This window comes from Passer domesticus, chromosome 4, assembly GCF_036417665.1.
Source record: "Passer domesticus isolate bPasDom1 chromosome 4, bPasDom1.hap1, whole genome shotgun sequence".
NCBI lineage: Eukaryota > Metazoa > Chordata > Aves > Passeriformes > Passeridae > Passer > Passer domesticus.
The window spans coordinates 80411697-80437005 of record NC_087477.1 but is presented as its reverse complement, the minus strand read 5'-3'; the positions used below and the strand labels follow the sequence as shown (position 1 = coordinate 80437005).

Genomic DNA, 25309 nt, shown 5'->3' with positions numbered 1-25309 from the left:
AGGTTCTAGTGAACTCTGCTTTAATAGATAAAATGCTGCTCTCAGAATTGTCAGCATGTGGCTCTGGTTACGTGCAGTGTAAGCAGTGTCTCTCTCCAATATGCTTTACATTTTTCCTCTCTATAATGCTCCATGTAACTGTAATTCAAATTGTCCTTTCCTAGCAAGGCCAACACTTGAATATCATAAACAACAGGTTTTTTCTGAACATTATGATGAAAATTTGTATTCAAGCTCTTTCATGGACAATGAGAAATTCTGTTCTCCCATCTGAGAGTTCTTTTGAAGCAGAGTACACTGTTATGTAAAATACAAATGTCCAGTGCTGGTTTTTAAGTGGCTGTATTTACTTGCACAGTTTGCACCCCAGATTTGTAAGGGCCATGTCTGGCAGTGTGGTTTGTAATCTCTGCATTTATCTAATGGTATTACAAGTTCAGTTTCAGAAGTCAGTGATCTCTGGTTCTTTTCAGCAAAATTCAACATAAGGACCTTAACTGTGACTTCTATTTTCATGTTAAAAAGGGTAATTTATTTCTGAGGATTGGACATGTAAATATCCTTATTTTACCACTTTGCAGTGCTAACTGCTTTTAGACAAATTACTAGGGGGAAAAGTGGTTATACTATACAAAATTGATGGAGGAAAAGCTCTTCTATTGACTCAAAGGTAACCTTCAAAGACTTGTGTAAGTTACCCATAAAATTAATGAACTAAAATAATTCTGCATGTCAGAGTAATGAAGCCTGATTTATGCTGAATTGTACTGTAATCAGTTTTCTCTGAAAGCATGTCAAAGGCTTCCCAGGAAATGGTGCATTTTAATTAGTATTTTAGAGGGAATATATGCAGGTGCTTTCTGGAAGGACTTGGTCATTGCATTCAGGTTATCTTTTACACTGCTAAAATTAGAAATAGTGGTTATTGCAGAAGCTTTTGTAACACATTAAAAAACCATGTACCATTATAGCATGTGGTCATGCACACAGAGAATTATAGATCTATTGTAATTAATTCCAAGCTGGTTAATCAGAGGAACAGATCAGTTGAAGTTGAGTGCTGTCTCAAGGATGGAGAACTTGCTCCAGTATGAATTTGTAAAAAAGAAATTGTAATAATAAAAGTATCATTAAAAAAGAGCTTGTGCTCCTGTCCTTTCTAGTATTTCTCGTAACTGATTTCTTGATTTTGGAATTTGTGGTCTTGAGCCCTGACTGACATGACAGAGTACGATCAGCATCCTTTGAAATCTGATTATCAGAGTGGAATCTCTGACAAAATTTTCAAGATTTCTATTTAATATGGGGAAGGACTTAGAAAAACGTGTATCAGTTTGTCATGCCTGTGCTTGGCATTACAAATACAATAAAGATGAAACTTTCAGCTATTTTAATGAAAATGTTTCCTTATAAAAAAAGGAAAATGGGCATATTTTGCAAGAAGTTCTGCAAGAGCAAATTATTTAATACATCGATGCTTTTGCAATTTGTGTTAATGGTAAGGCAGTCAGTTCATTTTTTAAAAACTGTTCTCGTTAAGAGTAGAAGAAGAGGTAACTTGGATTCTGAATAAGCTTGTAGCTTGTAAATTGACAGAACTTGGTTTATAATTTCCAGCATAATAACTATGAATTTATGTTCCTGAATTATGCATTTTCCAATAGAAATGTATGAGTTTGCTACTGCACTGCCCTGTAATTTGTAATTCTGCAGTAAGTAGGTAAAAGCTCAAAATGAAAATATACTCTCTCAGTGGTAGGAAAACACAGAGCAACTCAAGCAATAAAAAGACAGGTTCTGCACATAATTGTGCTTTTCTAAACTATTAGACACCAGCTACTGCTGAATTTATCAATTTCCAACAGTGTCTGGAGGGCTGCAAACCTCTGCTTTTCTCCATGTCAATAAGCCCTTGCCTTTTGACGGGAAAATTTTTTATGCATGTTCTTATGAACTGCAGCTTTTAGCTGAACAACCACTTTTATCAAGAAGGATCAGTAGCATCTTTTCAGTTCTCAATGTTTTTGCTTGAAATTGCATTTTTATCTTGCAAGGGAGAGAAGTACAACTTTGAATTTCCATGTAGACACAGTAATGTTTCCTTTACTCATTGCATGAAAAGAGCATTTTATCCCTTAAGATATTTTTCTTGCTTTGCATAAGGTAAAGGTTCACAATACATTTGGTGAATCAACTTGTTGGCATAACTGGGGTTTTATATTTTTGTCTGTTAGCTGCAGCATCACTGCATAAGTCAGGTGTGGGTTTTTGGGTAGGTTCTTTTCTCAGTGTTGAATAACTAAAGAAAGAAAGCTCAGAGCTGAGAAAAAAGAAATAATGCAAATATTCTGGGTGGAAGCTGTCATGTGTTTCACAAAGATAGTGTTTTGGATTTTTCAGGGTAAATTTAAACCTTAATGGTAAGTTTGAATTTCCTTTTTAAATATTTTGTGTCCAGAAGTGATAACTTTCTTTGTTTTCCCAAAAAGCCTGTACCACACATTAAGAACATACTCATGTATTTTGTTTTGAACCCCATAGATATTAAATATTTCATCAGTGTGGGCAGGGAAATTAAAACAGTGATATCTTTGACATTAGCTTTACATGATCCCAAAGCACAGTAAAGAGACAAAATTGCAGAGTGACAGTTGCTCTATTAAAAACCTAATTAAAGTTCATGGGACTTTCATAAAGCTTCTGTACAGTGATGGATGTGAAACCTAAATTGGGTCCATGTAAGACAGAGTATTGGGTGGAACAGTCACAGATTTTTTCAAAGAGTGGATTAAGATGCTGACAGAGCTGATTTATTGTGTTGTAGGTAGAGGAGGCGCTAGAAGCTGTGAAAAATGCAACAAATGAGCAAGATTTAGCCAATCGCTTTAAGGAATTTGGGAAGGAAATGGTTAAACTGAACTATGTCGCTGCGAGGCGACAACAGGTGAGTACAGGAGGGGTTGGAAAAGTCCATCTTCATTTTAAAGTTCTCCTATTTTATATCCAAGTCTGGTTTAAAATGTACAATGAACCACTAATTGCTATGTCATGGCCTATAGTTTAATTACACTGATTATTTTTGAATGTGATGAAGTTTTTCAGAAGTGCCATTTCTTTTAAGAGTACCTTCCAAGAGGCTTCAATTATTAACAGATTGAAGGGTGAAAAGGGAAGTGATTCAAGAGGTTAAGGATAGTTTTAATTTGATGATTATTCCCATTTAATTCTAACCTATGCAGATTTCAGGTCACTCTGACAGCTGGTAAAGCACGAGCTTTTTGCTAGTTCAGTATAATTCAAGTTCAGGAGGAACAGAAATCTACTTTGTTCTTCAAACCATTATTAATAATTTTCAGGTTATTTTAAAAAAATTATTCATTTATCCATTGCTAAGACAGCTGAAAAAGAGACCAGAAAATCATGATAACATTTATTCAAGGCTGGTCATTATGCAACTTTGAAATAAAGATAGCTTTCCCCTGAACTGTGCTCTTTTCAAGACACTGTAGAGTTGTATAAGGTCTCTCCAACTTCAATTATATTTGAATACCACCAATAATTCAAGGATGTGCCATCTTTGTACTGCATTGAACACTGGATTTGGAAAGTTGGCTTTCCATATTCATCCACCTATTTACCTTATTTTCTGAATTGCAGTAATGATAATTTTCTTCTGAATCATGATTGTGGGGCTTTTTTATGAAAAATTGCATTTTAAGAGTTATACTAAAATTGAATCATTGAATATCTCAAGTTGGAAGAGACCTGTAAGGATTATCAAGCTCATCTCCCTGCTCCTTGCAGGACCACAGAAAGCAAACCATCTGATTAAGGCAAATAAATTAAAATGTACAATCTAGGCACTATATGGAGAATGCTCTCCTGTACATTCAGACACTTCCCCTGTGGAAAAAGAGCTGCAAATATGGAAAAAAGAGAAAAATATGAAAGTTAATGGATGCTTATATCTTTTAAGTTCTCATTGAAGACACAAGAATATGGCAAAAATTCTTTCTGAAGACTGTTACCTGTCAGCCACATGTGGTTGAAATTAATCAGAGGGTAGAGCCTTTAAATCCAGAATATCTGGGTCCTTTTTCAGTGTTGGTGATGGATTCCATGTGTGGACATAAATAAACTATTCAGATCTCCAGACTGGTTTGTTCATAGTTTTAAAGTAGAAGTAATAACATTTTGTTATTCCTAATTAATATTATGAAGGCTGTCTTAATGTTTGTAAGACATTCAAGGACAATATGATATACACTATAACTGAAAAGAAAAATCAGGGGTTAAATAATAATAATAATACAAAATTCTGATAACATATTATGCAGTATCTGATTCTTGTTGTCAGAGGAGACAAAAGAAAGTTTTCTCTCATATTCTAAATATGAAAACTCTAAATGATATGAGGAATAAAAACAAATATGAAGGGAAGTAAAATAGAAATATTGAGAGGCATATTTGTTAGGTCTTTAAGAACTAAAACCATACGGTGTTAGGTCATAGGTTGGACTGAACGATCTCAAAGCTCTTTTCCAACCTAGTCAATTCTTTGATTCTGTCATTCTATGATATTCATCTATGTAATACTTCTAGTTTGATTTTTTTAAAGGTCTGCCTTATGATAATTTTATAAAGGACATGGGTGTAATAATTAGAAAGACAAGTCACTTGCTGCAACAGGAGTGTTGCCATTATGGAACCAGCAGAAGGAATCCATTTGTTTGGGAAGAGTAATTTTGAATGTTTTGCGTACATTTGTAATGGGTTTTTGCAAAAGGGAAGTGACTCTTAGGTAAGATATTGCGAGCAGAGTGTAACAGCTGTAGTGACACAGGAGGACTTCCTTGGGCAGGAGGGGAATTCTTTCAGTGATTTGTGCTGGGTTCTGCCATGGATTCCATCTCTGCCAAACCACTGCACGGCATCCATGCCCGGATGCTCAAAGCAATGCATTCTAACACAAACCCTTTCGCTTCCGACTCTGAAAGCTGTGTGCTCTCGTGCAGGAGCTGAAGGATCCTCACTGCAGGGACGAGATGGCCGCGGCCCGCGGGGCTCTGAAGAAGAATGCCACCATGTTGTACACGGCCTCGCAGGCCTTCCTGCGCCACCCCGACGTGGCGGCCACGAGGGCCAACAGGGACTACGTCTTCAAGCAAGTGCAGGAGGCCATTGCTGGCATCTCCAACGCTGCCCAGGCCACGTCGCCCACCGATGAGAACAAGGGCCACACTGGCATAGGAGAGCTGGCTGCTGCTTTGAATGAGTTTGATGTGAGTATCAGCAGGGTGTGGAGAATGAGGTGTTTCTCCACACCATCTACAGAGCTTTTAACTAAGTTGTTATACAGGACTCAAATTCCCCTTTTCTTTCACATCCATTTCCTCAGACTGCAGAGGCAAAGGGCAGACATTGAGTTGTGTTGGTTTTGGTGAGGAATAGTTGTTTGCTGCTAATGGACTGGAATTACAAGGAGTTATTTGTGCTCATATGAGTGGCTGGGATAGTGAGAAAAATAAGTTCTTGTTATCTCTAGGATCCTTGACAAATCTCACTACATGGTTCTAGAAAATGCAAAGTCTGATTAATCTGCCAGTTTAGTTATGTGACCAAGATCTGAGGTTGCTTGAGTGGTAAAATCATGTTTGTCTAGCAAGTCAGGAAGACAAGACAGATGAAAATGGTGATGGAGCTCAGTGTCCTGGAAACATTAACATTCAACTTGAATCTTGAATTATGTTAATCAGAGTCATGGAAAAAGCATCTTTCAAACAGAGTTGATAGCAGTGATTTCAGCTGTGGGCAAAGTGCTGCAGCCTCTGTTCCAGCAATAGATATGGTTTCACTTAAGCAACTTTCCAGACAGCTAATTGCTTAGCTGTTAATTTCATTAGCAGTCCTGTCTGATGATTTCTCCCTATCTCACATGTGAGGATTGTACTTCAGGCAGTGAACAGAAAGGTTATTGCAGACAGTCTCTGACAACATTTTCGTCTTTCATTTTGACTTAAGGCAAAGACTTGTTGAAGTTACTATTAGGGAATGGTGTCCTTTTCACTTTGATTATCACCCAAGGTTGCAATCCCAGAATGTGTCACATCAGGAGCTGCTCAGTCCTGCTGCATTTAGGGCTGGAAGTGGAGGTGTAGTGCAGGTGGTTCATGTCACAGCATGTTGGACTGGGCTTGTCCATGTATTCTTACATCAGTGGTTTTTCCTGCACAATTACTGTGGGTTAAGATTTAAGGAATTCCTCAGGGTTTTCATGGCCCTCTTAGCTCACTGGTCCCTGGTGGATAAGATCCTGGGAATAATATCCCTGTGTGGTCTGACTGTGCTGCAGCTTTTGTGTGGGACTTTGCATGTTACGGACAGCAAGGTTTGACAAACAGGGACAGAAAACATGTGACTTCTCTGTCCCAAACTGATGATGCTGCTGCTGCTGCCTTCTGGAAAAAAGACTGTTGTTCAATGCAAAGAGAGTTGTTGTGCTTTGTGAAAATAAATGTAGTGAAGACTGTGCAAGACATCAGATATTGTCCCCTGCTTCTATGAGAATATTCATCCTTTTTCTTTTCAGGTAAAGTCTTTTCCACTTTCTGTGATGTTGCAGGAGCCATGCATGTGTGTGGGAGATGTGCAGCCATAGTAGCCTGTTCTGTTCATAATTACATGTGGAAAAAACAGCCTTTTTGGGGAATTCTCTCTTTCTTATTTTAGGAAACTAAATGAAAACTTTGCTTAGGAGGATACAGAGACTGAAACAATTGTATTATTCATTTTCTAACTCACTGCTTAGCTGTTGAATGAGATTTATTCACACCTAATTTTGCAACAAAGATGACATTCCCTTGCCTCCAGGGAAAGTCAAAATTTATGGCTGGTGATGGTGGGATGATTGTGAATTTACCTTTGTGTTTTACAAGCAAGAAAACAAGCAATATTAGCAAACTAGTGAAACTATGCCATGAGTTAAAAGGTAGTGGAGGAAAAACCCTTGCTTTGTATGGTGGTAGTATATTCCTTCAGCAAGGGAAAGGAACTTTGTATTTTCTAATGAAAATGTTTTTGCAGAATATTTATTTTACAGCCTCAGTCATATTAATTGAGATCAGTTTATATTTGGTAAAAAGTGCTTACTAAACCCTGTGTTATATGCCAAGATGATTATTCTGTGTTAAAAATAAGTTTACAGGGTTTTTTCCATTATTTTAACTCTTCTCAACCTTCATTATTCCAGATTTTGGAATCAGTGTTCTGTGGCTTAGTGCTTCAAATAACTGCAATGTGAATATTTTCAACATTTTCTCAGTCAAAATATCTTCACATGGAATACAAATAATTATTCTACCTATTTGAAGCACAGCCATTGTGTTTAACTAGGTCTTTTGATAATTGTCACACTCTATACACTGGGGGATTGTGTAAAGTCACCTGTGAGTTATTAGCAGCAAAGTTGTGAAGATAGTTGTCATTTATTGCTTCTCAGAGATAATTTATAGAAATATAGAAATAAGGAGAGCTCAAAAATCTGTTTCTTAGTAGATTTTTTCCTTTAAAGTCCTATTTGAAGTTGATTGATGACAAAAGAACGTTTTTAATGCCTTGTTGCTTTGTCCTTTCACTTCCATGTTGCTGCTTTGCTCTTAGATCATTTAAAAGTAGGTGTTACTGGTCTTATTAGTAATTTATTATTAAAATTTGGCATATATTTTATGTTTATGAAATATCTCTGAGTCCTTAATGCAAATGGGGGTGCACGGTTTATTTCCCCCTCATGATATTTGGCCAAATTTATGGAAGTTGCATAGATAAATTTTTGAAGAACTTACTTTGAACTCTGAAAAGGCTCTGTTTTCACTCAGGAAATGGTGATTTTGATCTGGTAAGTTCTCATCTCTTCTGGTTATTGAGGGACTGCTTTATTGGCACAGTTTAAACTGTGGGATGGATTTATCTGGTGTCCTCCCCAAAGCCCTCATGGTGTGCAGCAGAGACAGGACCTGCACATCAAACTGGAGTGTGGTGGGGAGGTAGACAGAAAGAGAATGAAATTATTGAGTGAGAAGAAATGCAATGAGAAGGACCAGAAAACTGTGCCTCATGAAAACTGAGGTGAAGATAGATGGCATTGACACTGGTGTGTGTTTGCTAACTGCAAAGTAAAAATATATGTGGATGTAAAAATATATATTTATATCTAGGAATAACTTTGTTCAGGGAAAGGAGCAGAGCTGGGGAAGGGTCTGGAGCCCCAGGAGCAGCTGAGGGAGCTGGGAAGGGGCTCAGCCTGGAGCAAAGGAGGCTCAGGAGGGACCTTGTGGCTCTGCACAACTCCTGCCAGGAGGGGACAGCCGGGGGGTTCAGGCTGTGCTCCAGGGAACAGGGACAGGAGGAGAGGGAACGGCCTCAGGCTGGGCCAGGGGAGGGTCAGGTTGGATATGAGGGAAGTTTACTTCACCCAAAGGCTTGTCCAGCCCTGGCCTGGCACAGCTGCCCAGGGCAGTTTGGAGTCCCCAGTCCTGGGGGGAATTTAAAAGCCATGGGAATGGTGGCACTTGGCTTATTGGTGGCCTTGGCAGGGCTGGAGTTGGACTCGATGATCTGAGAGAGCTTCTCCAATCCAAGCAATTCTGTGATTCCATGGTTGTCTGTGCCACAGCAAGGGCTGCACACAGATTGTTGGGAAATGTGTTCTCCATGATGGAATAGAGAGGGGGCAGTGACAGGCAAAAATAGCATTTACTGGGCACTTGGGATCTCTGGTGAGTAGGAGGGTGCCTGCTCTCAGAATATGGACTGGGATTACAATTCCTGAGTCCTGAGGAGTGGAGCTGTGCCAGTGGGATGTGCTGACAACACCTCAGAAGTGCTAATCACAGTGGAAATTCAGATTCTAGGGGTTTCAGACCTACAGTGCTCTACATTTTAAGCAATTCTGAATAATGTAATTTAGATTTGGATATGAAAAATGAGGGTAATCATTCTTGTACAGTGGTGGGAGTGTGGGTGTAATGGTGTTGTAAATATAAAGCTGTTTACTATGCATGCACCATAACTCCATAAAAGGATTATTCCTGTGTTTGAAGCAAGGCTTGGATTATCTGCAATAAAATGAAATAGAATTTATAAATCCCCTGACTTAGAGAGGGGAGGAGAAGATATCTAAAGGAAAAAAGGACCAAAACCCCTTTCCTCCACTGATGCCAAAAGCAAATATCTGTTGTTTTCTGTATTGCTCCAGAAAGAACTGATGAGATGGCTTGGCTGACTTTTCTCCCTGTCTTTTGTGGTTGTGTGTGCAAGTTCTGCCTCTAGCAATGCAATAAAATGATATTTTGCTTGTTTAAAGAAATATATAGTGCTTAGTTTTGGTATAAATTAATCCAAACAAGCAAGCCCTATAGCTGATGGTGTTTTATCTGATGTTTTATCATTTTTTATCTTTTTAAACATTGGATTTATTGTTTCTCTGTATTTTGTCTATAAAGTTGCAATCCAACAGCATTGATCCTTGTTACATCTTCAACTGCTGAGCCTGTGGGTCACCTCTTTGCTCTCTGACTTCTGAGTACGAAAATAATTTGGTTTATAAAGGAATATAAGGGGAAGTGGTCACAGCACCAAACGTGCCGGAGTTAAGTAGCATTTGGACAATGCTCTCAGGCACAGGGTGGGAGACTCTTGGTGTTGTCTTGGGAAGGGCCTGGAGTTGGACTGGTTGATCTTTGTGGGTCCCTTCCAACTCAGAATGATCGTATGATTTGATATGGTTCAGAATTGAAAGAGGTGGTTAAAATGATTTTTTTGTGCTTGAGGTATTTATGTATTTGGGATAGGTCCCAGGGTACTGAAATTGTACTATTTTTTGTCATGAGCAGCATTTGAACTGAGAAATTACAGGCAGAGTAACTCAATCTTTAATAAATTTTTGAACAGAGCCAGTCAGCTATCTGGGAGATGACTGCATTTGATGAGAAAGTGTCTGGTGACACTGGTCACTGTCCTCCAGGCTGTTAAATGCAGCTCATAATTAATAAATGGACTATCATAACATATTTTGTGAATGCATTCATGCTCCTTAAGGAATATTTTGCATGGCTAGAGAATGCAGTGCACCTTAAATGGAGTGAAAGATCTAATAAGTGTGTAATGAGGGGAAAACATGACAGAGAAACTGAAAAGACAAAGTATCTGGGTATAGCAATAGCAAAGACTGCTTTTTCTTTTTTATTTGGTAATAAAATTAGGAGCTGTCAAAATGTGGCAGAAATGTAGGAGACAGAAAAAATGCTGTGTCATTAAGTGACTACCTTTAAAATGTTCCTTTTTGGACAAATAACTGCTAGATGATCTGAGAATGGATTTTTTGCAGAACATTTATGGAATTGCAATTTGCTTGTAAATGTGTTCTTCAGAGAAGTGATTTGTGATGCTGCAGAGAACAGGACGAAATGTGAGCTTCGAAAGGAGAATTGAAATGCGTTTGTTTCGCCACTCAAATTCATAAGAAACAATTGCAAAAATATTACTGCACATCTGACAGCAATTTGAAACCAGACTTGTTGAGCTTGAGTAGCTCTAGCCCAGGCAAATGGCAATTTCTGTATAATAGCAACTCTATATTGAATTTAACTAGCAATGCACTGGGGAAGTGTGCTGCAAATTCAGATAACCTCATGTATGGATTTGGATGAAATATCAGGTGAAGAAATATTGGATGAAGAATCTCAGAATGGTTTGGGAAGGAAGGGACATTAAGGATCATCTTGTTTCAACCTCCTGCCACAAGCAGGAACACCTTCCACTGTCACAGGTTGCTCCAAGCCCTGTCCAAACTGACCTTCTCCCTTGTCCTGTCCCTCCATCCCTTGTCCCCAGTCCCTCTCCAGCTCTCCTGGAGCCCCTTTAGGCCCTGGAAGAGGCTCTGAGCTCTCCATGGAGCCTTCTCTTCTCCAGGTGAGCATCCCCAGCTTTCCCAGCCTGGCTCCAGAGCAGAGGGGCTCCAGCTCTCTGATCAAGTTTATGGGTTTCATCTAGACTCATTCCCCCATGTCCACAAATTTATTGTGTTGAGAGCCCCAAAATGAAGTTGGATTTTTTTTTTTTTTTTTTTTTTTTTTTTTGTCCCTGGTGCAGCTGGGGTGGCTTTTACACTGCAACAATGTCAAGCCAAGTATTTCCTGTGTGAAGGCAGCCAGGCTGCACATCAGTGTTTCTAAAACTTCTATGCAGTAGTGAGTTGCTTTGGCACTTTCTGCACTCCTCAGGTCTCCTCTGAGTGGAGAAACATCAGACTGCTCATGCTTTGCATATTAAGAAAATAACAACCAACAGCAAAATGTTGCATTTTACATAAACCCAAAAGCTTCACCTGTTTGCAGAGCCATGTGTCAGAGGATGTCTGAGGATGTCTCAAACGAGGAAGATTCAGAGTAAATTTTTGGGGTCCTGATGATGCTGTGGGACCAAACAAGCTTTTCCTTTCAGTTATTGCTGCATTTCCCATTACAACCCCTTTTGTGTATGTTTGGGCTTGTTTATGTATTACTGTGGAAAGGGTCAGCTCCAGAGTACAAAGGATGGCACTGGAGATGTCAGGATTTTGGAAGCAAATGCATGGCCAAAATGTGATCTCTGTGAAGGGAAGAGCCCTGGGTAACTGTGGATTAGGATTTTACTGCTCTCATTCCCCTTTTGCAGTGGGAATGGTGCTGCTGAGCTGTATTTGCTGTATAGGAGCACCATCTAGTGGGCTTCTGGTTTATTTTTTTTATGTCTGTGAATTATTTTTTTTCCCTCTGAAATGGTCTTGTATAGTAAACTAGTATTGTGGAAAGATTTAGCAATCAAAAATACTTGTTGGTGTTTAACCATAGCATTTTGCTACCACTTTTTTGGTGGTAGAAAGAGCCTTTTGCCAACACACCAACTGCTACCTGTGCTTCCCTATCAAAATACATTTAATCTGTTTGCAGCAGGCCACTTTATTTGCAAAGGAATTTTTGTAATCAACCCTCAAGCACAAATTTGTTAGACATACTAAAAACACAGAAAAGAAACACACTTTAATCACCTAATTATCATTTCTATAAGGAAATGTGTTTTCTGTAGCAGTAGTTATTGCATTATTATTCAAATTATTGCAGGTTTCTTATTTTCTTGTTAATGTAAGTATGAATATATGAAGTGCTAAATCAAAAATTTTCTTTCAGGTTAGTTATAACAGCTCGAAAAGAGCACTAAGTGAAATGTTCTAATTAGACTACACTTGCTACTATTTTGCCCGTGTTTATTTAGCACCTCTGAGATGCTTCTGTAGCTTAGGTATGTGAGAAGTGAACACCTCCACTATTTCAGGGAAGCAGCATCTCCATTTAATTTTGGAGAACAGTCAGGAGAGGGGGCTGGGAAGGTGGGGGCTGTTGCTTCTGCTTGTAGTTGTGCACTCCTGCCTGAGGGATGCTCGTGAAGCTGCTGTGGGTGCATCCAGCCTGGTGTGCCAGAGGGAAAGGTCAGAGAATCACAGCATGGTTTGGGTTGGAAAGCACCTTCAAAACCATCTTGTTCCACCCTCTGCCATGGGCAGGGACACCTCCCAGTATCCCAGGTGCCTCCAAGCCCCATCCAGCCTGGCCTTGGACACTTCCAGGGATAGGGAAGCCACCAACACCCTCACAATAAAGAATTTCTTCCCAGTATCCCGTATAACCCAGCCGTTCCCTCTGTCCTGTAATTCCATAACCTTGTCGAAAATCCCTCTCAAGCTCTCTTGGAGCCCCTGTGAATTATTTCTGTGTTGTTTCATCACTCCAGAGCAGCTCATTGGAAACTGCAGTTCAGCATTGCACTGTCACACTCTTCCAGCTGTATGGTGTGTCTGTGTAAAACAGCATTGTGGCTGGTAGGAACATTTGATTTATTGCAAAACAGGAAATCAACAGCCTTGTTAGCATCACAGGAGACGTGGACAAAGGTGCAGAAACCAAACCTGTGAGCACACAGCATTTATTTATTACTGCCTGCAGTAGTGCAGGTGCTTCTGAGAAAGAAATACATCAAACACTGTTATTTATATGGTATTGTCTCCAGGTTACTTAGAAAAACTAGGTCCCTCAGTATATCATATGCTTCCTTTTACTCAAAGGCAGTTTTTCCTGCTTTCTCGTGGTTGTGGCATTGTTTACCAAAAATATCTATCACACTTTGCAGTGGCATTTACCTTGAAAATTGCATTTTCCTTGTGCTAAGGGCAATTGTATATTCACTGTCTTGGGAAGTGTTAGAAACCCGAGGATGTATGTCCTAGGGTGACTTTATGAGATTGTATGTTGGCAGCAGGAGCAGGGAGGTCATTCTTCCCCTACACTCAGCACTGGTGAGGCTGCACCTTGAGTGCTCTGTCCAGTTCTGGGGCCTCAGTTTGGGAAGGACTTTGAGATGCTTGAGCCCATCCAGAGAAGGCAACAAGGCTGGTGAGGGGCTGGGAACACAGACCCTGTGAGGAATGACTGAGGGAGCTGGGTCACCTCACAGGTGACCTTATCACTCTGCACAGCTCCTGAAAGGTGGCTGTGCTCAGGTGGGATTGGTCTCTTTCTCCAGGCAGCACTGACAGAACCAGAGGACACAGTCTCAAACTGTGTCAAGGGAAATACAGGTTGGATATCAGGAAAAAGTTTTTTATGTAAGGAGTGATAAAGTACTGGAATGATCTGCCTGGGGAGGTGGTGGAGTCACCATCCCTGGATGTCTTTAAAAAAAGACTGGATGTGGCATGGTTTAGATTCTATCTTGAGGGTCTCTTCCAACCTGATAATTCTGTGAATTCTGTGAGTTCTGTGTATCCCCCATTGTTCTGTTCATGCTAGCTATTAAGTTCTGCACCTTTTAAGACTGGTTCTAAGAGCAAAGCAGGGGAGAAGAAACACACAGTTTGTTTGCAGAAACTGCACCTGATTCCACCGCATTCCCCCTCCTGGACTGTGTTGTCTGCAGCATGGACAGCAGGACAGAGCTCTCCTTTCCTTTCAGTTAGTTTTTTAGTTAGCTGAGTCAAAAAGGTTCCTTGGACTGTGGCTTTTCTTTTTCTTGGAATTATTCAACCCTTCTCTGAAGTGAAAACCCAAAACAACACCAGAAGTTCAAACCTGTGGCCCACCAAGGCCTGGGGTCTGACATTTTCCAGCACAGGAGGGACTGATAAGAGACTGGGTGAGCTGAGCTACACCTCACAAAAAGACTCTCTCTGAATTTGCCACCTCTTCAGAACAATGAGAGATTCCATTGTTTAATGTTATTAATTTTTCATGTTTATGAGTACTTTGCTTGTTAAATAAACAGTTTTTTCCACTTTTCTCAAAGTAGATTTATGCCTTCCGAACTGGTGAGGAGAGAGGCTGCTTAAATTTACTTTCTAGTGGGACCCCTTTGGAGGCTTCCTCCCAAATTTGCCCTAAACCAGGACAAGGTAGCACTTGGTGAACATGGTGGTGGGTTTATGGTTGATGGTCTTAGAGGTCTTTCCCAACTTAAACCATTCTGTGATTCTGTGATTCTAAATCTTTAAAAGAACCATGTTAGGAAATGGTCTCTGCCCTGAAGGTTTCACATTCTAAACAGAAGAATTAACGTGTTTAACAAAAAAATGAAGCAGAGGTTCTGAAGAAGCTGTTGAAATTTCCTTAAGACTTTCTGTGTGCAGAAACCAGAGGATGAGCAGATTTTTCATGAGCAATAAGGCAATTGCACATAATAATGAAGTCATTTAATTGGAAAATGCAGGCAATGATACAGTAATTCTAATTTTTTTGGAGTTGTAAAATTGTTTTAAATTATTAATGTAACATTTTGCTTTTGCTTTCCATTATATTTCTAATAAAGACTGTGAAGTTTTTTTTGGTATGGTTAAAAATGAGATTCTCATCTCATTTCACAAAGTTTCAATAATGATCTGCTCTCTGATTATACAGTACATTATGTAGGGTGTATGGCTATTTTCATTTTTTTAGTTGAAGTATGAGTAATTTATAATTTTTTAAAAATTTCTGAAGTGGTGCCCTTTAATTTATTAGTTATGAGATAGTTTATTGCCTTTTGAGCAAGACAAAGTTGGTTTAGAGCAGTACTTAGTATGAAGAGGTTTATTTTCAGAAGTCTCTAATATTTATTAAAACATGGCAACTTCTCTGTAAACACACCTTGATATAATTTAAGGAAAAAAGAAGAGTTGAAGAGAAAATAGTTAGCTATATTGAAAGAAGATCTCATCACAAGTTTTGACAGTTTTCAAACAAATCTTCAGTTATATTAAAATTAATTTTCTTGGATTTTTTTTCAGCAACTGCAGCCAAAAATGATGTATGTTTACAGTTATCTGAACATTTATAAAGAGGTTTGAAACACTTAATTACAAGGACTGAATTATAGTATCAGTCCTTGATTTATGGCTCTAATGTTAGTTAACTAATTAGAAATGTAAAATGTTCCAGTTCATTTGCATTCATCTTTCATTAACTGGCTTTTAAGAAGCGATGGGAAATTGCAACTTCTAAAGAAATTTATTTAGCCAGATTTCCTGCCAACTATTTTTTTCTTCTTTCCAAGAATATGATTTCCTTGTTAATATATGGGTAAGAGTTTTATAGGTGTCAGTAACATAGTCTGAAGTTGAATTTTGGCACCAAGTTCTCTTTGAAGAAGAATAATAGCTTTTGTAAGCAAAAATTGTGTTTCTTTGGTTACTGAACATCAGGAGCTGTCATGGAGCTGGTTTTCATCCTGTCTCCTTTTTCCCAAAACTCCAAAACCTGTTTTTCTTGTGACATACTTCAGAAAGATTTAAAATAAACATCTACACTGCATTTATAACTACTCATTAGAAAGTAACTACATCATTATTTATTATATTTCAAGCAAAACTGAGGTTCATGGTGTTGGGACGAATTGGCACAAGGTGATTCTGAGAAAATTCTGGATATTGGGAAGGACAAAAGTCACCCATGATCATCCATGAAGTTGATCAGGCATTCAAACAATAGACAGAGAGGTTTGGAAAATCTCCACGGATGGAATTCCCATCTTCACTGGATGAGCCCTTGAGCAACCTGACTTGAAGTCAAAGTTGTCTGTGTTTTAAAGATGTGTTAAAAGTATTACCTTCGGGAGTTCATTCCAACCTAAATTACTCTGTAATTCTGAATTGTCATTAACAGATATCCCAAAGAAATACTTAATAATATTTAAGACTAGAAATGAGTTATAAATAAAAAGTTTTATGGGACATGGATGAAAAATTATTAAGTACAACTGAGTGACTTTTATTTTTCATGAGCCAAGTTTTGATCATCATAAATTTTTCTCCTTATTTACAAATACCACAGAAGTATATTCACTTTTTACAGTTCAAAGTGAGGAAAGCTGGCTTGGGTTAATTATGCATCCTCTGTGCTACACAATTTATTATTTAAAATCTAAATAGTATTTGTATGTAGTCTGTAAAGAAATTCTTGAATTTTTTCATGGAGTACAACATATCTGCTTGTGAAAATGTTGAATTGGGTTTCAGGGTTTAGACATACTGGAGATATTTGATCTGTAGATTGTTCATCTTTGATCTGTAGATTGTTCATTTTCAAGTCTCAAAAAGTATGGAAGAATCCCAGATGGGTCAGGCTGGAAGGGACCACAGAGGTCACCTGGTCCCAGCTCCCTGGTCAGGCAGAGCACAGGGCACAGGGTTGTGTGCTGACAGTTCTGGAATGTCCCCAGTGAGGAGACTCCACAGTCTCTCTGGACAATCTGTTCAGTGCTCTCAGTGAAGAAGTTCTTCCTCATGTTCAGGTGGAACTCCCTGGACTCAGTCCCTGCCCCTTCCTCTGGTGCCATTGCTGGGCCCTGGAGCAGAGCCTGGGCCCTGCTCTGCCTCTCCTGCACCCAGGGACAGCCAGGGACACCCAGGGCTGAAGGTCCCTCTCAGCTGGGGCTCTTCTCCAGACTGAACAGCCCCAGCTCCCTCAGCCTTTCCTGGGCAGGGAGGTACTTCCATCCCTTCATCACCTTTGCAGCTGCTGGCCCTGCTCCAGGAGCTCCAGGTCTTGCCTGTCCTGAGGAGCCCAGAACTGGACAGGGTTCTCCAAATGTGGCCTGACAGGGTTGAGCAGAAGGGCAGGATCCCCTCCCTGCACTGCTGGAAATGCTCTATCTAAAGCACCCCAGGATGCCATTGGCGTTCTTGGCTACCAGGATGCACTGCTGGCTCAGGGACACCAAGGTCATTCTTCCCAGAGCTGCTCCATCAGGTCACCCCCAGCCTGTGCAGGTCCACAGGTGCAGGATGCTGCATTTGCATATGCAAATAGATATGCACATGCATATTTCCATATTCCAGGGAGGGTTTTGGGTTTCACAGAAGACTTGAGTGCATGGCCTTCAAATCTAAGGAGCAAAATGTGATTAATGACTTGCTGAGAGATGTAAGATACATTTGAAAGTTGCTGTATAGGTAGAGAACTTTACACCTATGGCTGTGAGGAAGAGGAGGAAAAGAGAGGCATTTCTAGGAGGATTGGTTAGGGATCTGAAACAAATAGCTATTCTTTTCAATATTTTTTTTCTTGCTAATTCCATAAGTGGCTTATATAGTTCATTTGGTGCAATTAAAGTCCTGCTACTGCCATGTGAAATATGAGGTTGTGAAAATGAATTTATACAGATGATGTCTTAAAATCCCAAGCATTACCCTTTGGCTCAAAAGCCCCATTACATAAATATGCACAGACCTAACTCTTGGAGAAGTCATTTCTAATTTAGGTGCTTGTAAAACTGCTCTGCTTACTACTGTGAAACACAGACCCCAGAAGATACATATGAGACATTATTTCACATTCTGGCTAATGCAGCATTTTTTTTCTGACAAGTCAGCAGTTCCTGGACCTGGAACAATACATTATCTGGTTAAAATTCTTCTATTTGTCCTTTTATTAAATAATGGATTTCCATAAATTCCTTGCGTTTATTATTATTTAACTTCTGAGGATTCTGTGAAGTTATAGATTTCTCAGAGGTTCCTTGCTCCATACGGTAATTCCTTATATAGTTCCTTTGTCTGAGCAGTCTGTGTGTGAATTAGAAATTTTCTTGAGAAATAAGATCTTTTCTATGAGCCTTATTCTGCTGAAATTAAGAAGATATTAAAGTGGAGTTCATATTTATCTTCGAATAAATCCATTTGAGCATTTTCTGATTAATAATAAACAGATAGAATTTTCAGTGCTAAAGGTACATGCTGGTTATGTTTCATGTTCCTAAATTTTAATGTGCATTTTGATACATTGTTGGTTTTGCTCTTTTGTTTTTTTCAAATTACTTGTATCATTTGGCTTGCACTTGCTGATTGCTCTTGGATATTAAAAGAAGTAGACTAATCATAAAGTTATCAGAACATTGTAAAAATTAAAGTGGTTCATTAACAAATCTTATGTGCTTTGAAATAGGTGTGATTATTAGAAATCAGAAGGCTTTTCCATTTTCAATTCCTATTTAATGATTTTTTTCTCTTTTTTAAAGCTCAAATAAGTTCACAGCCTACAGAGCATTTTTAGTCCATACGCAATTAGGAGACTTTGCATGATTTCAACAAAAGGTTCCTGAATTACAGTGTGTTGTAAATGTGCCTGAGAGTGAGAGCAGGTGATTATTGCTTTTGTATTTCTTACCTTGAACTGCAAAAGCAGAAAAGCAGATCAAAATATAATCCAGCAGTGACTCAAAACTCATAACTTTACATGAAGTTTTACTGTGAAAAGAGTGGAAACAATGTGGTTTAAACCTATTTGATATTTAGCAATAAGTTTGATAGATACAGTACACAATTGTTTAGTAGTGATCATAATTTGGAATTAACCTTTATTAGACAAGAGTCTTTGAAAATAAATTAATTTTCTAGTAGAATAAAGATATTTTGCTAACCAGTAGACTATTTGACACACTGAAGATGTTTCTAGATTATCTTCATGTAGTGCTCCCTTTTTAGTTAACTAATCCAGCATTTTTTTCCTGACTAAAACCCAAAAAAGCTGTTGAAAGATGCTCTACAGAATGGAAGTCAGAGATTTAGTATTTTTGTGTAAATGTCATTATCTAGTAATGATTTCCTTGCAGTCTTAACTTCCTCAATTTTTTAAATTCATGAAATATTGAGGGAATATCGTAACACTTCAGCAGTGTAGGCTGCTTATTAAAATAATCAAAATGAAATTACTAACAGAGAATATCCTACTCTATCTTCAGGAATAAAAAACTCATACCTTGCATATGAATGTCTTGAAAAGCCAAGACATTTTCAGAATATTTGTGGAAAAATAATACTGCTTTAGCATGGAATGGTTTGGGTTGAAAGGGACGTTAAAGCTCATCTTGTTTCAAGCCGCTCCCATGGGCAGGGACACCTTCCACTATCTCAGGTTGCTTCAAGCCCTGTCCAACCTGGCTTTGGAGACTTCCAGGATCAGGGTCAGCCACAGCTTTGCTGGGTAACGAGGTTATGAATTTTTATATAAATATATTTATATATATATGTATACACACACATAACATACACACACGTGTGTGTATATATATATACATATATATATATGCACAAACATACATATATTTTTTTAAAATGTGTATATATATTTCTCTAATATTCACTTTTTTAGGAATTTGGTAGATAATTGCTCCAATAAAGTTTTGATAATTCTTGTGATCACTTCCAACCTGGTATTCTATGATAAATTATCTATAGGAAACAATAAAAAACCTTCTACTATCACAGGTTGCTTCAAGCCCTGTCCGGCCTGGCCTTGGACACTTCCAGGGATCCAGGGGCAGCCACAGCTTCTCTGGGTAACAATATTATTAATATACATACATACATACATACATATATATATATATATGTATATATATATATGCATATATACATGTATATATATATATAAATTTGCTTTTTTCAGGAATTTGGTAAGTAATTGCTCCAAGAAGGTTTTCATAATCCTTGCGACCCCTTCCCACCTGGTATTCTATGATAAATTATTTACGGGAATGACTAAATAAACCTCTCCAAAGGCACTGAAAATGCCAAAGACCCGCGACTGCTGACCATTTTCTTGTTTTCCTTTTCCCTCCAGAACAAGATCATCCTGGACCCGATGACGTTCAGCGAGGCGCGGTTCCGGCCGTCCCTGGAGGAGCGTCTGGAGAGCATCATCAGCGGGGCGGCGCTCATGGCCGACTCCTCGTGCACGCGCGACGACCGCCGCGAGCGCATCGTGGCCGAGTGCAACGCCGTGCGCCAGGCCCTGCAGGACCTGCTCTCCGAGTACATGAACAATGTAAGTCACGCGGGGCGCCTCGGCCCCCCTGAGGCTGCAGCTGCTTTAATGTATCTCAGAAGTTGTAACACGGCTCTGTGCTGGGCGTAGGGGTGGTGCTGTTTGAGTTGTTGAACGTTTTAATGCGTTGCAAGTGTTTGACAGGAGTTGGGCGCAATCACAAGCTCATGGCGAGTGCTGTTGTACCTGCCAAGGAACTCCGTGCTTCCTGTGAATTTGGCATTGAAGTTTTTTCTTATGTGATAACTAGCAGTTCCTTTGGAAGTAGAATACTTTTAAAAATGAAAATAACAGTGAGTAATCTAAATGCGAAATGGCCCAAGAATTATTTTTTTATTGAAGATGAATATGGGTAATTTTCAGCATGCTTGCCCTTGTGGGATGGTCACTGTGTTTGATTTTTATGATGTTACCTATAGATATTCACAAGACGTTGGCTTTTTGGTATGTGGGTTACACCACTGAAGGTTTCACTATCTGGTGGAGTGATGAAATTCTCAGTTGCCATGAAAGTAGTGAGTTCAGCACTAGTGCTGTTCACAGTTTAAAAACAACTCTCTGGGTAGGGTTTCCAGAGGCATTGGATTGTTGAATGTGGTGTGAATTGGCAGTGCATAACCTTTGTTCTGCACAGCTTATCCCAGAAAATTCTCTCTACCCAGTGTTGGGTATTAAAACTCAGATGCTCTATTGCCATGTCCTTTTGAGGATGTGGGGAAAAGACCAAAGCAACATCAACAACCTTTTTTAAATTAAAATGTTTGCCAAGAGGTGTCAAACTGAGCATCCTCTACTTGGCTATTTCTTTGGTTGCTCCCAGAGTATCTGATGACACATTTGGATCCCATTTTGCTGGAATCGTCATCAAAATAATGCTGAAGAGGGTGTTCAAGGATAGACCTTTAACAATGTTATTTTCATTAGTACTCTTGCAGTTGTTAGAGTGAAGGAATTCAATGTCAGTAGTGCAAATTTCAGTCCTTTAGACACTTCATTTTACAGTTCAGGTTTAAATGTTTCTTTTCAAAGATACTGTTCCATGTAATCAAGTCACCTCAAGGAATAGCTGTTTGAATTGGAAAGCATTATTTGCCTCTTAGTTTTTTGAAATGATGGTTGACAGTTTCTTGTGAAAGCTTGAATGAATGTGAAGTTTTGCTGCTGTGTTATGGGTTAGAAGTTATGAAAGAGAACATTAAATACCAGGTGGTGAGGCTGTGGTGGAAAACAGCTTGCTGGGTTTCTTCCTACAAAATCTTGCTTTGTAAAAGCAATACTGGTGTCATCCTTAAAGGTCTTTTGAGAAAACTTTGAGAACTGATGAATGGTGGCTTCGCATTTTATTGTGGTGTCTCTTTTTCAGTATACAGAGTTTTGGTAATGGTGTAATTTGCCCCTGGACCAGAAACATTCTTATTGTGTTTCTGACTGCATTTACAGAGGGAGGAAAGTTTTAAATTCCTGCAGGCATTTATGCCCACTCTGAAGGCTGCTAATATAATTTCATCATTTTTACTTAAACACATAATGGTGTAAGCAGCTGCTTTTATGGTTTCCCACAGTATGGTTTTTGAAAGTATTTTTTTTTCTTTTTGTGTCCTTCTTAGTCTGAGCTGCACAACCCCTGTAATTTATTTATTTTTCTACTTTATACTGAAATGTAGTCAACTTAAGTAAGATTTTTTTTAATATCTATTCAGTAAACATTATAAAAATTGAATATATACATAAATTACATAAAATGCAGTACTTCTGATTTTAGCAGATCTGGTGTGGTAGAATTTGACAATGATAATTTCTAAACTGAAGTTAGCAGTTACAACGGATGGGATTTAGATTACATATTACTATGCCTAAACTTAGGTTTTTTATACATAGAGACAGGTAAAGTAGGGGGTGTCAATTCAGTTCTTTAAGGCTGGATGTAATTTTAAGATACCAGGTTAAAAAAATTCCAATGCTTGTTTGAGCATTGACTCCTCAATCTGCCCCTCCAAGGAATTTTAATCCTCCGTGGGTCAATTTGTAGCTGCCAGCCAACTTCCATGTCATGTATGCTCTAGGAATGGATAAATTGCCAGACTCCTTCCTTCATTAAATCATTTGAGCCTCTGTTGCTTAAGCTGCAGTTATAATTGTCAGAGACCAGATCAATACTGGAGATAGATCAATATGGCAAACAGAGCCTGAAGAGCTGTTGAGATGGCAACTGTTATAATCTAATAGGGGCAGGGGGTACGTTAAATATCTCTAGACTTCTCTGATATATTAATTAAGTCTACATAGCCAGGACAGATCAGATGCTGAGCTTGTAGGCAGCTCCTGCTATTTAAGGGTTGAATTTCATCCATTCTGCCCTGGCTTTGGTACTAAACCTATTTTCTTGAAACCTGTGGATTGATTTTCTTGGGTTCTCAAAAGTTCTGAGCATGTTCAGTATAACAAAAGATCTCACTTGGAAAGTGTTTTAAAGCTTTCATGAGTTTCAAAAGAGTAAAAGTGAATGGGACGCACCAAACATGACACAGTCCTGTCTGATGAAGGTTGATTTTGCAGAGATGCACGTCTTTAACATCTTCTGCCTGTGTGGCTTTAAACCACTGCAATCCTGCTCTTGCTTTAAAGATTGTGAAATTAATCAGTCATTCACATTTTGGGGTTTCTTCTGTTTGATGATAGCTGAAAAATGATGATTTTTTTGGGATGAGTGTTGATCAAGTGAGCATACAGCAAAGTAAATACTTTTTGGTGATATTTAAAGATGCAGACAATGAAGGGAAGGGTGTTGGCAATGTGCTGTTTGGCCAATGTTAGTTCAGTCCTTCTCCAGCTTAAAATAGTTCCTTTTCATTCATCTACTTCTATGATTTGGGTTCAGAAGGGTCCTTCTTACAAATCTTCAAGAGCTGATTGAAAGGGCTATGAGTTGAAGAAAAAGTAGATACTTTCAAAATTTTGGCATCCAAAGAAAAATCTGAAAAGAAAAAGTTGGTAGAAAGAAGGAGAGGGGAGATTTTGACTTAGGTAAGTGAAAATGGTGCTGCTTCTTCAGTTATATTATTTAGTGTTATAAAAGATGGGTTTTGGTTTCTGCTTGCTTCTCCTCAGATAAATGTTGATTTGCTCCATTTCCTACCTATCAAATAATGGTTTTAATTAGTCCCTAGGCTCTTTACGAGTTCTATGAATAATTATATATTTGTACAGTTACTGCATTGACCAGAGTCTCACAGTACCTAAACTCTCTGTAAGGGAGATCCCTGGGAGTTCTCTGCAAGAAATTCTATGGACATGAGATGTAAACTGCTTCATTATTCTTTGTATATCCATAAATATGCATATTCTTCATTTGCCTTATCAGTAACTTTGACAAAATATTTTCCCAGCTTGGTATCTATTATTTCTCTCATGAACTCAACTGAACTTTAGAAACTGTTACTTTTGGGAAGCAAAGGCAAGAGAGTTCTCAGTTTGCTGTGTCATATGACTTTTTTTTTGCCCGGGTTCTCAGAGAAAATTGATAGGGTATTTTTCAGCTTCTTATGTATATGTGATAAATCCCATAATTTATTTCAAAATAAAATTATGTTTCTAGACTTCCGTCCTACAGAGAAGACCTAAATGCAGCTCCACAGAAGCTCTTAATGCAATTGTTTTCCATTTGTCTAAATGAAAGCTTTATTTAACGGATGGTTAGCTCTGATTGGGGTCTAGTTTCCTGCTGGTTTTCTCTCCTGGATCCTTCATGATTTATATTGCAGGCTGTCAGGGAGCAAAAATACCAGGAACCTGGGAGTTCCAGCTCTTAAACTCCTGGCTCAGAAATATGCTGCCAAACTCAGTGCTGGGCACCCTTTCTAGCAAAACTCTGGGTGCTGCTGGGTTGATGTCTGATTAACATAAGAAAGAGAGGAAATTATATCTTTAGAAAAATATGCTTAAAAAAGGATGCTTTGAATTCCCTCTGACATCATCAGATTCAGTGCCAGAGACAGACTGAATGTTGTGTTGCTGGGGTGTATCAATGATAAATTTGGAAAGCAGTTGACAAGTGAGTAAGCCATGAGTGTTAAAGACCTCTGTACTCACTCCAGTACTGGCTTGGCATTAATTCAAATCTGCATTTGAAAAGGCATTTCCCAGCTGGTTCAAATATGATTTTCTCCTCTAAAGCCTTTGGGCTCATTATTAAGCCAGCTTGCATTCTCCTGCCTTGCTTTCCCTCTTACCCAGTGTTCCTGCTCCCAGTCCCTGCCGACATTGCAGAGGAGCTTTTCTTTTTTAATTATAATTTTTTTTTTTGGGACAGATAATGTTTCTATGATCAGTCCTTAATGGAGTCTTGTATTACTACTGATGATTTAATGTTTAGATGTGAAGATCACATCTGAAAACTAGATTTCCCAGAGAGGCTGTGGAATGTCCCTCACTGGAAATATTCCAGAACCATCTGGACACAATTCTGTGCAATGTGCTTTAGGAAGACCCTACTTTACCATGGGGGAAATGTTTGCTCTTTGAAATCTTACTCTCTAAAATTACCACCTGCCTGTGATACCTGCTCACTCCTGAGTTCCTATAGGTTCTAATTTGTGTTTCCTATAAAGAAGAAAATGTTATTTCTTGAAACAACAAAATAGCAGAAAAACAAATGAGAAAGCACAAGCCTGCTGGCAGCTTCTCTTCACAAATATATCAGTAAAAAATTGGAATCACTCAAAGGAAAAAACAGAGTGCTGCAGTACATGAAGATGAAATGTCCTTAGCAGACAGCTGGTTATTGTGCTTGATTGGAGAACGAAAAACACGATAGCAACTGAAAAATCTATAAACTCTCAAGATACTGCCAGCTGTCACATTGAACAGCTTCATCTCAATTCGTATTTAAGATCAGCAATAATTGGTGTGTACATTTCAGCTCTGGA

The 25309-nt window shown here is 38.7% G+C and overlaps 1 protein-coding gene across 9 annotated transcripts in view; it reads left to right on the top strand.

The window, feature by feature from the left end:
* The window catches only part of CTNNA2 (catenin alpha 2), a 462204-nt gene that overhangs the window by 113084 nt on the left and 323811 nt on the right, over nt 1–25309 (top strand). For all 9 annotated transcript variants that reach the window (XM_064419032.1, XM_064419026.1, XM_064419024.1 and 6 more), the window contains 3 exons: nt 2825–2944; nt 5016–5282; nt 20181–20384. In XM_064419032.1, the coding sequence (XP_064275102.1) occupies nt 2825–2944; nt 5016–5282; nt 20181–20384 (591 nt within the window). The remainder of the gene's footprint in view (nt 1–2824; nt 2945–5015; nt 5283–20180; nt 20385–25309) is intronic.